Source organism: Panthera leo, chromosome D4 (genome assembly GCF_018350215.1).
Source record: "Panthera leo isolate Ple1 chromosome D4, P.leo_Ple1_pat1.1, whole genome shotgun sequence".
NCBI lineage: Eukaryota > Metazoa > Chordata > Mammalia > Carnivora > Felidae > Panthera > Panthera leo.
In genome coordinates, this window is record NC_056691.1 from 93,627,254 (window position 1) to 93,640,160 (window position 12,907).

Below are 12,907 nucleotides of genomic sequence, written 5' to 3' on the forward strand. Positions count from 1 at the left end.
CCAAAGAAACAGGGAAGATTTCCTAGGTACTTACAGTCGTCCATTTCCTCCTTTGCACCTGTGTGACTGTCAATGTCCACCTTAGTAGAGTAATTTTTCTGGAGTCCCATGAGAGTGAGCCCGCATGTGCGAGGGGGTGGAGCAGGTTAGCCTTCAACTCAGAGCCTCCTCAGTTCTTGTTGCAAAGACCGGTGAGAGAACCCCAGTTTCAGTCTATACATCTTTCTTCAACTGCCAGAAGATGATAGAATTCAGTCTGACCATGGCGGGGGGCGGGTGGCGAAGCCAGTTTATGTGATGCTGTCCATGAAGGCGGTTGGGTGTGCTGAGATCTTCCCCGTGCAAAACTGGGAGGCAGGCTGCTGGGTAGGTGCCGATTCAAGGAGCTTGGGGTGATCAGGGAGGCTGCCCAGGCTGGGAACACCTAACTGGAGAACCCCGTTCCTAGCGGGGGGCAGTCTTCCTCATTGGGACAATCCCCATTCTACCCCCAGCCTTCCAATCAGAACACTGTCCCCATCCAGAGCACACTTTCATAGCGGGCCACCTTCCCTAATCAGTGCATACTCTCCCACAGAAGAAACGGACCCTGGCCAGAGCACCCACCAGCTGTGACATTACCCCTAATCAGGGCACCTCTCCTAACCGATGCACCCCAAACGGAGGCAAGTCTCCTCATTGAGACATCCTCCCAAAGTTGGGGCAATCCTCCCGTCGGAACATTCCCCTCCCCCCCATCGGGGCAGCCTTCTCAGTCGGCACACAGTCGGCACCCACTCCTAGCAGGACACAACCCCCCCCCCCCCCCCCAGCCGGGGCACCCCCACCACCGGGCACAACCCGTAAACACCCTCTAGGTGGGCATTCACCCCAACCAAGACCCGCCCCACCATGCCGGGAATACCCTCGAACCCGGGCACCGCCCTAGGACGCAACTCAGGATCCGCCTTCTGGGAAGGCCGACGGAATCAATGTGTGTCCGGGGTTAAAGGTCAGGGGTCCTTCTCCACCCCGGCCAGCCCACCAGAATGCCCACGTAGAAGGAAAAGATATTTGCGAAAACCGGAGGACGACGCTTGGCCGCCGCGACACCTCCGGAAGATCGCTGCGTCCGGCCCCGCCCCCCACCTCGCCCGCGCGCGTCGGTTCCGGTCGGCGCAGGCCCGCGCCACGGACGCCGCACGCCGGGCTGCAGTGCGCAGGTGCGGGCGCGGGCGCAGGCGCAGACGCGCGTAACCAGCCCCGCCCCGCCCTGAGCCGCGAGGCGCGGGCGGGGCGATGGCGCGCGGGAGGGGCGGGGCCACGCTGCGGGCCCGGGCCATGGCCGCCGCCGATGCCGAGGTGAGGAGCGGGGCGGCGGGCCGGCGGCGGCGGGGGCGGCGGGCGCGGAGCCGGCGGGCGCGGAGCCGACGGGCGGGCGGGCGCACGGGCAGGCGGGGGCGCCGAGCCGGCGGGGGCCGGGCGGGCCCGCGCCTCCCCGCCGCCGCCGCCGCCGCCGCGCCTCAGGCCGAGGCCGGGCCGAGGCCGCCGGCGTCCGGGCCGCGCCGCGCGGGGCGCGCTTTGTGCGGCCGGCTGGCGGGGGGCGGCCGGCGGGCGGGGGGCGGCGGGCGGGGCGCGCGGTGAGGGCCGGCCGCCCGCGTCCGCGCCGCCGCCCCCGCGCGCCCCGGGCCTCGGCCGGGAGCCCCGCTGAAGGGGCGGAGGACAAAAGGGAAAGTGGGGCGAGCCGGCCAACTTCGCGGCGCGAGCCGAGGCGAGGCCGTCCGCTCCCGGCGCCTCTCCTGCGCCCCGCTGACCTTTCACTTTGTTCCGAATAGGATGGCACCGTCTTTAACGAAAAGTTGGCCGGCCCGGCGCGCTTCTCCCCAGACAATGCTGCCCAGCCCTGGCGGCTGTCAGAAGCAGGAATGCACGACTTCAGTTTATTTCTAAACAAACTGCCTAAGCGGGCTTTGGATATAAAAAAGTTCCCATTCTCTTGTAAATGCTGTGTAGTCTTCCCTTTGGCTAATTCTCAAGGATAGTTTGTTTCCTAGCTTGTAGCAGCAGAGAAAGCAAACTCTTCTGAGATGGACCACTAGCTTCCCACTGAAGGGAAAAGCAAGCAGGAGGCAGCGTGCCCGTGGAAATGCAGAAATAGTGCGGTCTTCCGGCTGACATAAGGGACCGGTTTGGAAAAAAGTGGTGATCTAAAAGTTTTTCTCTGAAAGTGCTTTCATGCGTGGTAACAAATGCGGAGACTTCTAAAGATCAGAAAGCAAAGGTGTAGTAAGGAGCTGATACGATAACCTGGTGCAGAGTAACGGATGGTCTTTTTATTCATCTTTTTCCTGCATTTTGGGGAGTGTTGATAGTAAGCTGCGGGGTGCAGGGAATTTTTGAAATTCAGTGCAAGGAGTGCTAATTGAATTCCTACCATACCTTCAAGGAATGTATTAGGCTCTGGACCAAGTGGGTAAATTAGTTAACTTTAAAAGTCACTTCCCAGTCTGTAGGAGAGAAGATGTACAGTGATTGATGATATGTATTGAGCGCTTGCTGTGACTCAGGGTACTGACTTGCTTACTTTGGGTAAGTTCTCTCATTTAGGTTTCTCTGCTCTGTGCAGCAGGTACTGTTATTTCCTAGTTAGCAGATGAGGAAAACAAGACTTAGAGGAGATTGAATGACTTGGCCTAGTCAGTTATAGTACTCGCACTTTTTCGGCGTTTGGCACATAGTAGGTTTTTCATAAATAATTGACGAGCAGGTGACCCCAGATGGCTCTCATTCCACAGGCAGCCTTGAATAGAGACCTTGACTGAACCAGTGATAATGACAGCCTGTGTTCACTAAGCCCTTACCTGTGTCCCGTCCTGGTATAGTGCTTTGCATGAATTCACTCATTAAAGCCTAACAGCGATCTTCTGAGGTGGGTACTGTTACATTCCTATTTGCAGGTGAAGAAACAGGCAGAGTGCATCCCAGGGTTTCAGAGCTTAGGCCAAAGATGGATGCAGACAGTTTGGCCTGAGAGCCTGTGTTCATTGTTCATTTAAACATGTGCTGTATCTTTGGTGGTCCCTTTCCGTCAATAAAAGCTCTGGGTTTAGATTCATGATTTTAAGTGTTTATTGTGGAGGTGCGTGATAGGGTAAGGGGCCTTCTGGACGGTGGGTAGGCAAGGATCATCTATTGCCGCTAAATCTGGGCAATGGTTACTGGATCAGGATTGCCAAATGATTGAACCAGCAAAGTGAACACTTGAAACTTACCAAATTGCATGTTTATTCTTTTCTCTTTTTCTTGACCTAGAGAGAGAGTCACCACTTTTTCACGCTAAAGATTAGTGGAGTATATCCCCTGCCCCCATTTTGTTGATTAGTAAGTGGGGGCTCTTGGGATTTAATGTGTATTCAGTATTGCCTGGGACCAGAGCACAGGGCAGTCACTTGACTTAAGGCTTTTGACCCAGGGATGTCACCTTTCAGCTGGAGGGCCTTCCCAGGCAGATCGTATGCTTTCCTAGCAGGGTGTCTACTGTGTATCTCTTTCTTTATTATTTTTTATTTATTAAAAAAATTTTTTTTAAAGCCTATTTCTTTAGAGAGAGAGAGAGAGACAAAGAGAGCTCGAGTCGGGGAGGGACAGAGAGAGAGAGAGAGAGAGAGAGAGGGAGACTCGGAATCTGAAGCAGGCTCCAGGCTCCAAGCTGTCAGCACAGATCCCGACGTGGGGCTTGAACCCACGAACCATGAGATCATGACCTGACCTGAAGTTGGGCGCTTAACTGACTGAGCCACCATCCCTGTATCTCTTTCTTTAAACTTACTATTTTGTTAAAATAATCAGTGCATATGTACATAGTTTAAAAGTCAGATGACTCAGTCTCAAACGGTAGAGCATGCAATTCTTGATCTCAGGGTTGTGAGGTTGAGCCCATGTTGGGTGTTCCTACTTAGGAAAAAAAAAAAATGAAGTTAAAAAAAAAGTCAAATAGTGCTGAACAACATTTATAAAAAGCCACCCTCCTTCTCTCTTGCCTTTCTAGAGAGGCAGCAGCCACTTGAGTCTTTACCATTTACTTCAGGTATCTAAATCATATGCTTGTGTTGCCATATCTTCATTCACCAAGTTTAGGGGTTATTTGTTGGCTTCCAGTGACTGTAGATGAGGACTTCAGTTCTCTCATACCTTCTGTGTCTCATTCAGAAAACTCACAATTCTGGTTAGATTCACATCTAAAATCCTGTCTGTTAGGTTCACATCTAAAATTCTCAGTCTCTTCAAGTCATTATTGTGCCATGTGGAGCCAGGTAGTAAACCTACAACTGTTTTTCTTTCTTTTTCTCTTTCTTTCTTTTTTTTAAAAGATTTTATTTTTATTTATTTTTTTTTAAATTTTTTTTTTTTTTTTAACGTTTATTTATTTTTGAGACAGAGACAGAGCATGAACGGGGGAGGGTCAGAGAGAGAGGGAGACACAGAATCTGAAACAGGCTCCAGGCTCTGAGCTGTCAGCACAGAGCCCGATGCGGGGCTCGAACTCACAGACTGTGAGATCGTGACCTGAGCCGAAGTCGGCCGCTTAACTGACTGAGCCACCCAGGCGCCCCAAAGATTTTATTTTTAAGTAATCTCTACACCCAGTGTGGAGAACTCACGACCCCGAGACTAAGAATCATGCAGTCCACCTGCTGAGCACCAGGCACCCTGTATTTCTTTTTTTTTGTGTATCCTGCAGCCTTTTTTCTTCCCTGGAGTTAATAATTGCCTTATTTTTCATTTGTCTGGTTTTCTTTGAACCTCAGAATAACGTTCTTGCACTTTCTATTCTGTAAAATGTTTCTCAATTTAAGTTTCCTCCATTTAGCCCAGTCAGATCACTGTTCAGTTCCTCGGTGGTCCTGAGTCGCCCTGCCCAAGTCAGGATGCGCTTGTTCTCTTGGCTTGGTGCACACTCTCATCCTGGAATTCTTCCTGTCATTCTTCAGTAATGACCCCCTTTCCCTGCATCTAATGTCTCCCCTCTGTGTTTACTCACTAATGGTGGTGGAACACATTGCCCAGTAGCTTCCCAGGAATTTTTTGGGAGGCAGAGTTTTCAGACTTGCATGTCTGAAAAAGTACTTATTCTACCACTATAGTTAAAGAGTAAGTTTGGCTGGGTTTGGTGTTCCAGGTTGCAAGTCATTTTTAAGTTATCGCTCTAGTGTCTTCTAGTTTTCATCATTGCTGTTGAGAAGTCCAGTGTGATTGTTATTCCTTTGTTTTTTTTTTCATTAAAAATTTTTTTTTAATGTTTATTTTTGAGAGAGAGAAAGAGAAACAGAGCATGAGTGGGGGGAGGAGCAGAGAGAGATGGAGACACAGAATCTGAAGCAGGCTCCAGGCTCAGAGCTGTCAGCACAGAGCCTGACTCAGGGCTTGAACCCACCAGCTGTGAGATCATGACCTGAGCCGAAGTCAGATGCTCAACCGACTGGAGCCACCCAGGCACCCCTATTATTCCTTTGTAACCATTATTCCCCCACCCAATTTTTAGGATCATTGCATCCTTGATTTTCATAATTTCTATGATGTGCCTTAATTGTAGCCTTTTTTCATTTATCATGCAGGGCATTAAATAGCACAAAATCTGGAGTTCGATGTCTTTTTGTTTATAGGAAATTTTGTATAATATATTTGAGCTACTCAGTTTAGTTTCTACCATTCATTTGAATGTTATAGCTCCTGTACTTAGTATTCTGATTTTTAAAAGCTATTTTCCTGGTCACATCTTGATCTTGTTCTACCTTTTGGGAGCATTTTTGACTATTCTCATTCTTTCACAGAATTTTTAATTTCCCTTTTCATATTTACATATTATTTATTCTCTTTTTCTTTTGTAATGATTCCTATTCTTGTTTAACGTATACAGTGATTGCTTAATTTTAGTTAAATATCCTAGAGTACAGTTAAAATTTTTAATTTATGTTTTTATTTTGAGAGAGAGAGAGAGAGAGAGAGAGAGGGTGCGAGTGTGCGCAAATGGGGGAGGAGCAGAGGGAGAGAGAGCGCACATCTCAAGCAGGCTCCAGGCTGTCATCTTGGAGCCTGACATGGGCTCCAGGCCACAAATTGTGAGACCATTACCCAAATGGAAATCAAGAGTCGGACGTTTAACCAGCCGAGCCACCAAGTGCCCCTTAAAATTTGTTTTTTTTTTTAAATTTTTTAAATTTTTTTTATTTATTTTTGAGACAGAGAGAGACAGAGCATGAACAGGGCAGGGGCAGAGAGAGAGGGAGACACAGAATCGGAAGCAGGCTCCAGGCTCTGAGCCATCAGCCCAGAGCCCGACGCGGGGCTCGAACTCACGGACTGTGAGATCGTGTCCTGAGCTGAAGTCGGACGCTTAACCGACTGAGCCACCCAGGCGCCCCAAAATATGTTTTTTTTTAGGTTTTAACTGTAGGGTTGCCTGGTGGCTCAGTGGTAAATGTCTGACTCTTGATTTGATTTCCGCTCGGGTCATGATCTCACTGTTCATGGGATTGAGCCCTGGGTCGGGTCTGCACTGACTTGGAGCCTGTTAGGGATTCTCTCTCTCAAATAAACAACAACAACAACAACAAAATTAATATTATCTTAAGAGGCTCCTGGGTGGCTCAGTCAGTTGAGCTTCTGACTTTGGCTCAGGTCATGATCTTGCAGTTCATGAGTTCAAGCCTCACGTCGGGTTCTGTGCTGACAGCTTGGCACCTGGAGCCTGCTTCAGATTCTATGTCTTCCTTTCTCTGTCTGCTTCTCCCTGCTCGTACTCTGCCTCTCTCTCTCTCTCTCTCTCTGTCTCTCAAAAAATAAATATTAAAAAAATTATTTTTTAATTTTAAAAAATTATTTTAAAATTACTGTTTCCTGATTTTTTGTTTCTCCTGCATTCCTCTTTGCTGTTGTATTTTTTGATCTTTTTCTTTCATTCTGGAAAGCTTCTTCCAATGTCTGGTGATTCTGGGCTGTTTATTCACCTTTAAGAATAAAGTGCTAAAAATGGAGGGCTAAGTGTTTGGGGGCTTCTTTGCTTGTGGCTTCAGTGGAGGGTGATGACTGAATTTTTGTTGGCTCTCCTCCACATGTTACTGTCCCCTGGTTTGGCTTCCTCAGAGAAGCCTCCTTGTCTCTCGCCTTGCTGGTGTTAAGCTGGACATTCTGGAGCTAGGTTAAAGGGGAGGAGGAGGAGGAGGAGGAGGAGGAGGAGGAGGAGGAAGGTCTTCCCGTGGCTCAGTACATAGCCTTTAATTTACCTAATCTCCCTGCTTTGTGCCCACTGTCCCCAAGTGTGGCACACTTCTGGTAGAGTTTTACAGAGCTTGCCCTTCTGGTCTCTGCGGCTACCAGTGAGGAGTTCTTTGCTGACTGGGTAGGAGGGGCCTGGAGACCTGAAAGTCCAGTGCTCTCTGTATGTATTCTTACACCCACACCCCTTTTTAGCCCAGGCATCATCCCCTTCTTCTGAGCCTCTCCATGGTTCTGTGGGGTCAGTCAGCCTGCTTCTCAGCAGTAACCCCGGATTTAGGCTGCCCTTTCTCTGTTCTGTGCATTGATTTAGCTTTCCTCCATCTTCCCATTCATATTTTGTGTATGGGTCTCAAATGTCTCTTGGGTGGAGTTTATGTTTCTCTTTCCTGTTCTTGTCTTCGGTTGATTTTTGATAAGAGAAGGGGGTGGAAAGTGTTCTGCCATGTGGAAATGAGAAGCATTTTCTGTAAATCTTGAGAAGTGAGTTTTCATGCACACTGAAAGCATAGCTCTCCTGTGCAAAGGGCTGCTTTCTCTCAGGATCTTACTATGTGGTTTGTGTTTCTGGACTCATGACTGGGGAAGGTTCTGGAGTCATAATAAAGGTAAGCAAGACCAATGAATGTATCTTACTTAGCCCTAATGCTCAAAGGACATCTGTGGGTAGCTTAGTTGTCGGATCTCACGTGTGATGATCCTTGCCCGAGTGGGGGCTAGAGTCTTAGTTTTCTGCTTCCTGTCCATAACCCAAAACAATTTTGTATGTTCGACCACATGCACTGATCACAGCAGCCAGACCTGTGTTGGGAAAGGCTCCAGGAGGAAGATGGGTTAGCCCAGGTCTTAAAGGAGGTGAGGTGTGAATTGGAATGCTGAGGCACACTATGCACATTTAAAAAAAAAAAAAAAAAAAAAAAGCATTTTTAACAAATTCAGGAAATTGAAACCTAAAAATGCCGAATATTTGTCATCTATTTTTTTCTGATCTTTATGAATGCACATGCTCATATTTAAAAGTGGATATAATCAGTATGTGCCGTTTTCATTCTCTTCTTTTGTATGTTATTTCCTGTGCATCGACATCTTCAACATATTTAATAGCCACATGGTGTGTGTTATAAGGATGTCCCAGTTTCCTAGACCATGATTTGGGGGAGTCTGCATCCTTCGGTACAAGGTGGAATTACTAGGTCAGAAGGGGCGAGTGGCAGGAGGTGAGGTTGGAGAGGCAGGGCAGGGTCATATAGGGTCTTGTTGCTTTGGTAACGAGTTGGTGGTTTCCTAAGCGCTGTAGACAGTCATTGAAGGATTTGAGGCACAGAATGCTATTTTGAAAAGACGACTCTGGCTGCTGTGTGGAGGGTGGATTGAAGAAAGGTCAGAAAGGAAGCAGGGGGACCAGTGAGCAGGCTCGGGCCTGTTGACGTGGTGGAGGTGCAGAGGCCAGTGGATTGAGTCAAGCTATGTATATGTGTAAATTTAATTTTTTGAGTAGATTAGATAGTTACATGGTTCAAAATAAAAAAAAAAGTATAAAGTGAAACGTCTCTCTCCTTTGTCCCCTGTCCACTCAGTTCTCTTGGCAGTATTATCGTTATTGAACCTATACAAGCAGGTACACGTGTAGATATTTTAGATTTTTTATTATGGAACTTTTTCGAACCTATTTAGAGGTAGATTTGGTGGTAGAGTCAGCCTTGTGTGCCTGTCTCCCGGCATCAACATTTACCTCTTCATGGACAGTCCCCACTCCATCTGTGAATATGTTTCATCTGTGAGTATTTCAGTTAGTATAAGTATTTCAGTCAATAAATACGCAGTTGCTATTCTTTTCTTTTTTTGGGTTCATATTTCTTATTTCATTTCAAATTAGGAAAAAAAATGTGCTCTATTCATTGCCCTGGATAGATTTCTTTTAAATCTTTATTTTTTTCTTGCAGTTGTTTTGAAGATAATGGTTCATTTGTCCCAAAGCTTTCCATAACCTTGATTTTGCTGATTGCATTGCTGTGATGTTATTTGACATGTTCCTCTGTTCTGTATATTTACTGTTGTTGATATGTAAGATCTAGAGCTGCTGCTTTCCAGTATGATAGCCATCATGCCGCTCTTGAGCAGTTGAAATGTGGTTAGTGTGAATTGAGATGTGCTGTAAGTGCAAAAAACACACTGGATTTTGAAGACTTAGTGTGAAAAAGAGAATGTAAAGTATCACATTAATACTTTAAAAAATAGTCATTGCATGTTGAGATACAAATTTTGGCTATATTGGGTTAAATATTATTAAAAATAATTTGTTTCTGGGGCGCCTGGGTGGCGCAGTCGGTTAAGCGTCCGACTTCAGCCAGGTCACGATCTCGCGGTCCGTGAGTTCGAGCCCCGCGTCAGGCTCTGGGCTGATGGCTCGGAGCCTGGAGCCTGTTTCCGATTCTGTGTCTCCCTCTCTCTCTGCCCCTCCCCCGTTCATGCTCTGTCTCTCTCTGTCCTAAAAATAAATAAAAAACGTTGAAAAAAAAAAATTTAAAAAAAAAAAAAAAATAATTTGTTTCTAATTCCTTTTTTAAAATGTGATTACTAGAAAATTTAAAATTCTCTACAAGGGTTCATGCTTGTGGCTCACATTATCTCTCAGTTGGACAGCCCAGGGTTAGAGCCTGCATCAGACGTAGGTTTGTCTTTTTTTAATTTTATTTTTTATTAAAAAAATTTTTTTTAATGTTTTTATTTATTTTTGAGACAGAGAGAGACCGAGCATGAGCAGGGGAGGGGCAGAGAGAGAGGGAGACACGGAATCTGAAGGAGGCTCCAGGCTCTGAGCTGTCTGCACAGAGCCCGATGCGGGGCTTGAATCCATGGACTGTGAGATCATGACCTGAGCCTAAGTCAGATGCTCAACTGACTGAGCCACCAGGTGCCTCCCCCCGCCTTTTTTTTAATGACTTTTTTATTTGCTCTTTTAGCCATTTCTTGTTTTTAATGATTATTTATTTTTGAGAGAGAGCTCATGTGCAGGGGAGGGGCAGAGAGAGGGAGAGGGAGACAGAGGATCCAAAGCAGGCTCTGTGCTGACAGCAGACAGCCCAGTATGGGGCTCAAACTCACGAACTGTGAGATCATGACCTGAGCTGAAGTTGGAAGCTTAACCATCTGAACTATGCAGGCGCCCCAGGTTTGTCTTTTAAAAACATTTTTTTAAATCAAGAATACTTTGTTACTAGTATTGAGATTTTTTAAGTTAGGCATAAGTCTGGTCATCTTGCAGATGTTAACAGTCATTGATATTTATTGCTTTTATTGCTCAGAATCATTAACTGCAAAATGGCAGTCTTCGTTTATTATTATGAGTACTTGTACCAAAAAAACAAACAAACAAAACTGCTTGGTTATCGTAAAGTACAACTCATGGGAAAGGAAAGATTTTTTTTTTTTTGATCGAAGTATATTTGACATACAATAATATTACGTTAGTTTCAGTGGAGGGAACAGAGTCTTGATATTATTACGTGGAAAGCATCTGACACCCAGTTGCTTCCTAATAAGTGCTGCCTAAGAGAGGCCTAGAGGACTCTCTGTCTTGTGTAGTTTGAAAATTGTTTGCTAGGTTCAAAAATTGTTTGAAAATTGTTTGCTAGTTGTTAAACTGATTTCTGTCCTTGGAGTCCAGGTCCTCTACTCCCTGTCAGATTCCAAGGCTGTATGTAGGCTTAGAGAGTCTCGGTTGCTTGCTCATCCTTGCCCTTCGCCTGTGTTTTGTGAGCTCCTTGAACACTAGAGTGAAACAAAATGCCAGCTGTATTATGGGCTGGTGAAAGGGCAAGATCAAGTGTTGCCCCATCTCTGGCTCATTGGCTCTTCTGTTTTCCTTCTCTTACAGAAGTGGTCTGTTAGGATCTGCCATTATGGGTCTGTAATGTCGGTCCCCATACAAATTCAATAACAGTAAGACATTTAGCCAAAACATAAAGACAGTTTCTGGGAGGACTTTATTAATGTATGGCACATAACACAGAAAAATGCACATTAGTGCGCGGTTGACTCTTGAACAACGTGGGTTTAAACTGCTGATCCACTTACACAAGATTTGTTTTGATAAATACAGTACAGTATTCTAAAGTGCTCTCCTTATGATTTTCTTAACATTTTTCTCTAGTGTTTTTTTTTTTTATTATAACAATACAGTATATGATATACAAAATCTGTTAATCTACTGTTTATGTTCTTGGTAAGGCTTCTGGTCAACAGTAGGCTTTTAGTTAAGTTTTTGGGGAGTCGGAAGTTACATGTGGATTTTCAAGTGCACGGGGCTGGCACCCTGACTGTCTAAGTTATTCATGCGTCAGCTGCACTAGAACATGGTGTCTAGGAAGAGAGATACAAGAGTTTTAGTTCTTTCAAATATGGGTGCTTTCTATTTCTTTTCCTTTTCCTTGCCTGATTGCTCTTATTAGAACCTGCATTAAAAAGTTGAATGGAAGTGGTGAAAGCAGCCCACCCATCTCATTTCTGGTTTTGGGGGAAAGTGTTCAGTCTTTTACCATCAAGGATGATGTTAGCCTTGAGTTTTCATAGATGCCTTTTATCAGGTTGAGGAAGTTCCCTTCTATTCCCAGTTTGTTGAGTGGTTTTGTTTTTTTTTTTTTGTTTTTTTAATCAGAAAGGGATATTGGGTTTTAAGTGCTTCTGCATCTGTTGAGGTGATCATACGGTTTTATCCTCTGTTCTGTTAATATGGCGTATCACGTTGATTTTCATTATGTTGAAACAACTCTTTCTGCGGTGAATCTACTTTGTCATGATACCTGATCCTTTTTACATCTTGCTGCATTTGGTTCAGTAGTATTTTGTTGAGGATTTTTGCATCAGAATTCATAAAGGATGTCATATTGGTCTGTAGTTTTTCTTTTTTATTGATGTCTTTTAGCGTTTGGTGTCACGGTAATACTGGCTCTATGAGTTGGCAAGTATTCTATTTTTTGGAAGTGTCTGTGAACTATTGGTGTTATTTGTTCTTTAAATGTTTGGTAGAATTCACTTGTGAGGCAGTTTAGTTCTGGGCTTCTCTTTGTTGGAAGTTTTTTCATTATTAACTTAAAAAAATTTTTTTAAATGTTTATTTTTGAGAGAAAGAGAGAGAGACAGAGAGGGAGGGAGGGAGGGGGAGGGGCCGAGAGAGAGGAAGACACAGAATCTGAAGCAGGTTCCAGGCTCTGAGCTGTCAGCACAGAACCCAATGTGGAACTCGAACCCATGAACTGCAAGATTATGACCTGAGCTGAAGTCAGACACTTAACTGACTGAGCCACTCAGGTGCCCCTCATTATTAATTTCTTGTTATAGATATTTAGGGTTTATATTCTTATTTTTGGTGTTTTGTGTCTTTCTAGGAATATGTTCATTTTATCTACTTTATTGGCTTACAGTTGCTTAGAGTATTCCCTTATAATTCTCTCTCTCTCTCTCTCTCTCTTAGAAGGTTGGTAGTAATATTCCCTCTTTCATTTCTGATATTAGTAATTTGGGTCTTCTCTCTTTTTTTTTTTTGTCAGTTTAGCCAAAGTTTTGTGAGTTATGTTGAAGTTTCAAAGAAGTAACTTTTCATTTTGTTGATACTCTTTATTTTTTATTCTCTTTTCATTTATTTCCACTCTTA

The 12,907-nt window shown here is 45.1% G+C and overlaps 1 protein-coding gene across 4 annotated transcripts in view; it reads left to right on the plus strand.

Moving 5' to 3' along the window:
• Window positions 1-1,299: 1,299 nt before the first annotated feature.
• Window positions 1,300-12,907, plus strand: part of EHMT1 (euchromatic histone lysine methyltransferase 1) — a 153,079-nt gene continuing 141,471 nt past the window's right edge. The window contains exon 1 of one of the 4 annotated variants that reach the window (XM_042913126.1): window positions 1,300-1,341. In XM_042913126.1, coding sequence (XP_042769060.1) covers window positions 1,321-1,341 — 21 coding nt within the window. In that variant the 5' untranslated portion in view covers window positions 1,300-1,320. Of the gene's footprint in view, window positions 1,342-1,745; window positions 2,182-12,907 lie in introns of those variants that run through there. The other 3 variants (XM_042913127.1, XM_042913130.1, XM_042913129.1) reach the window with 3 other exon arrangements.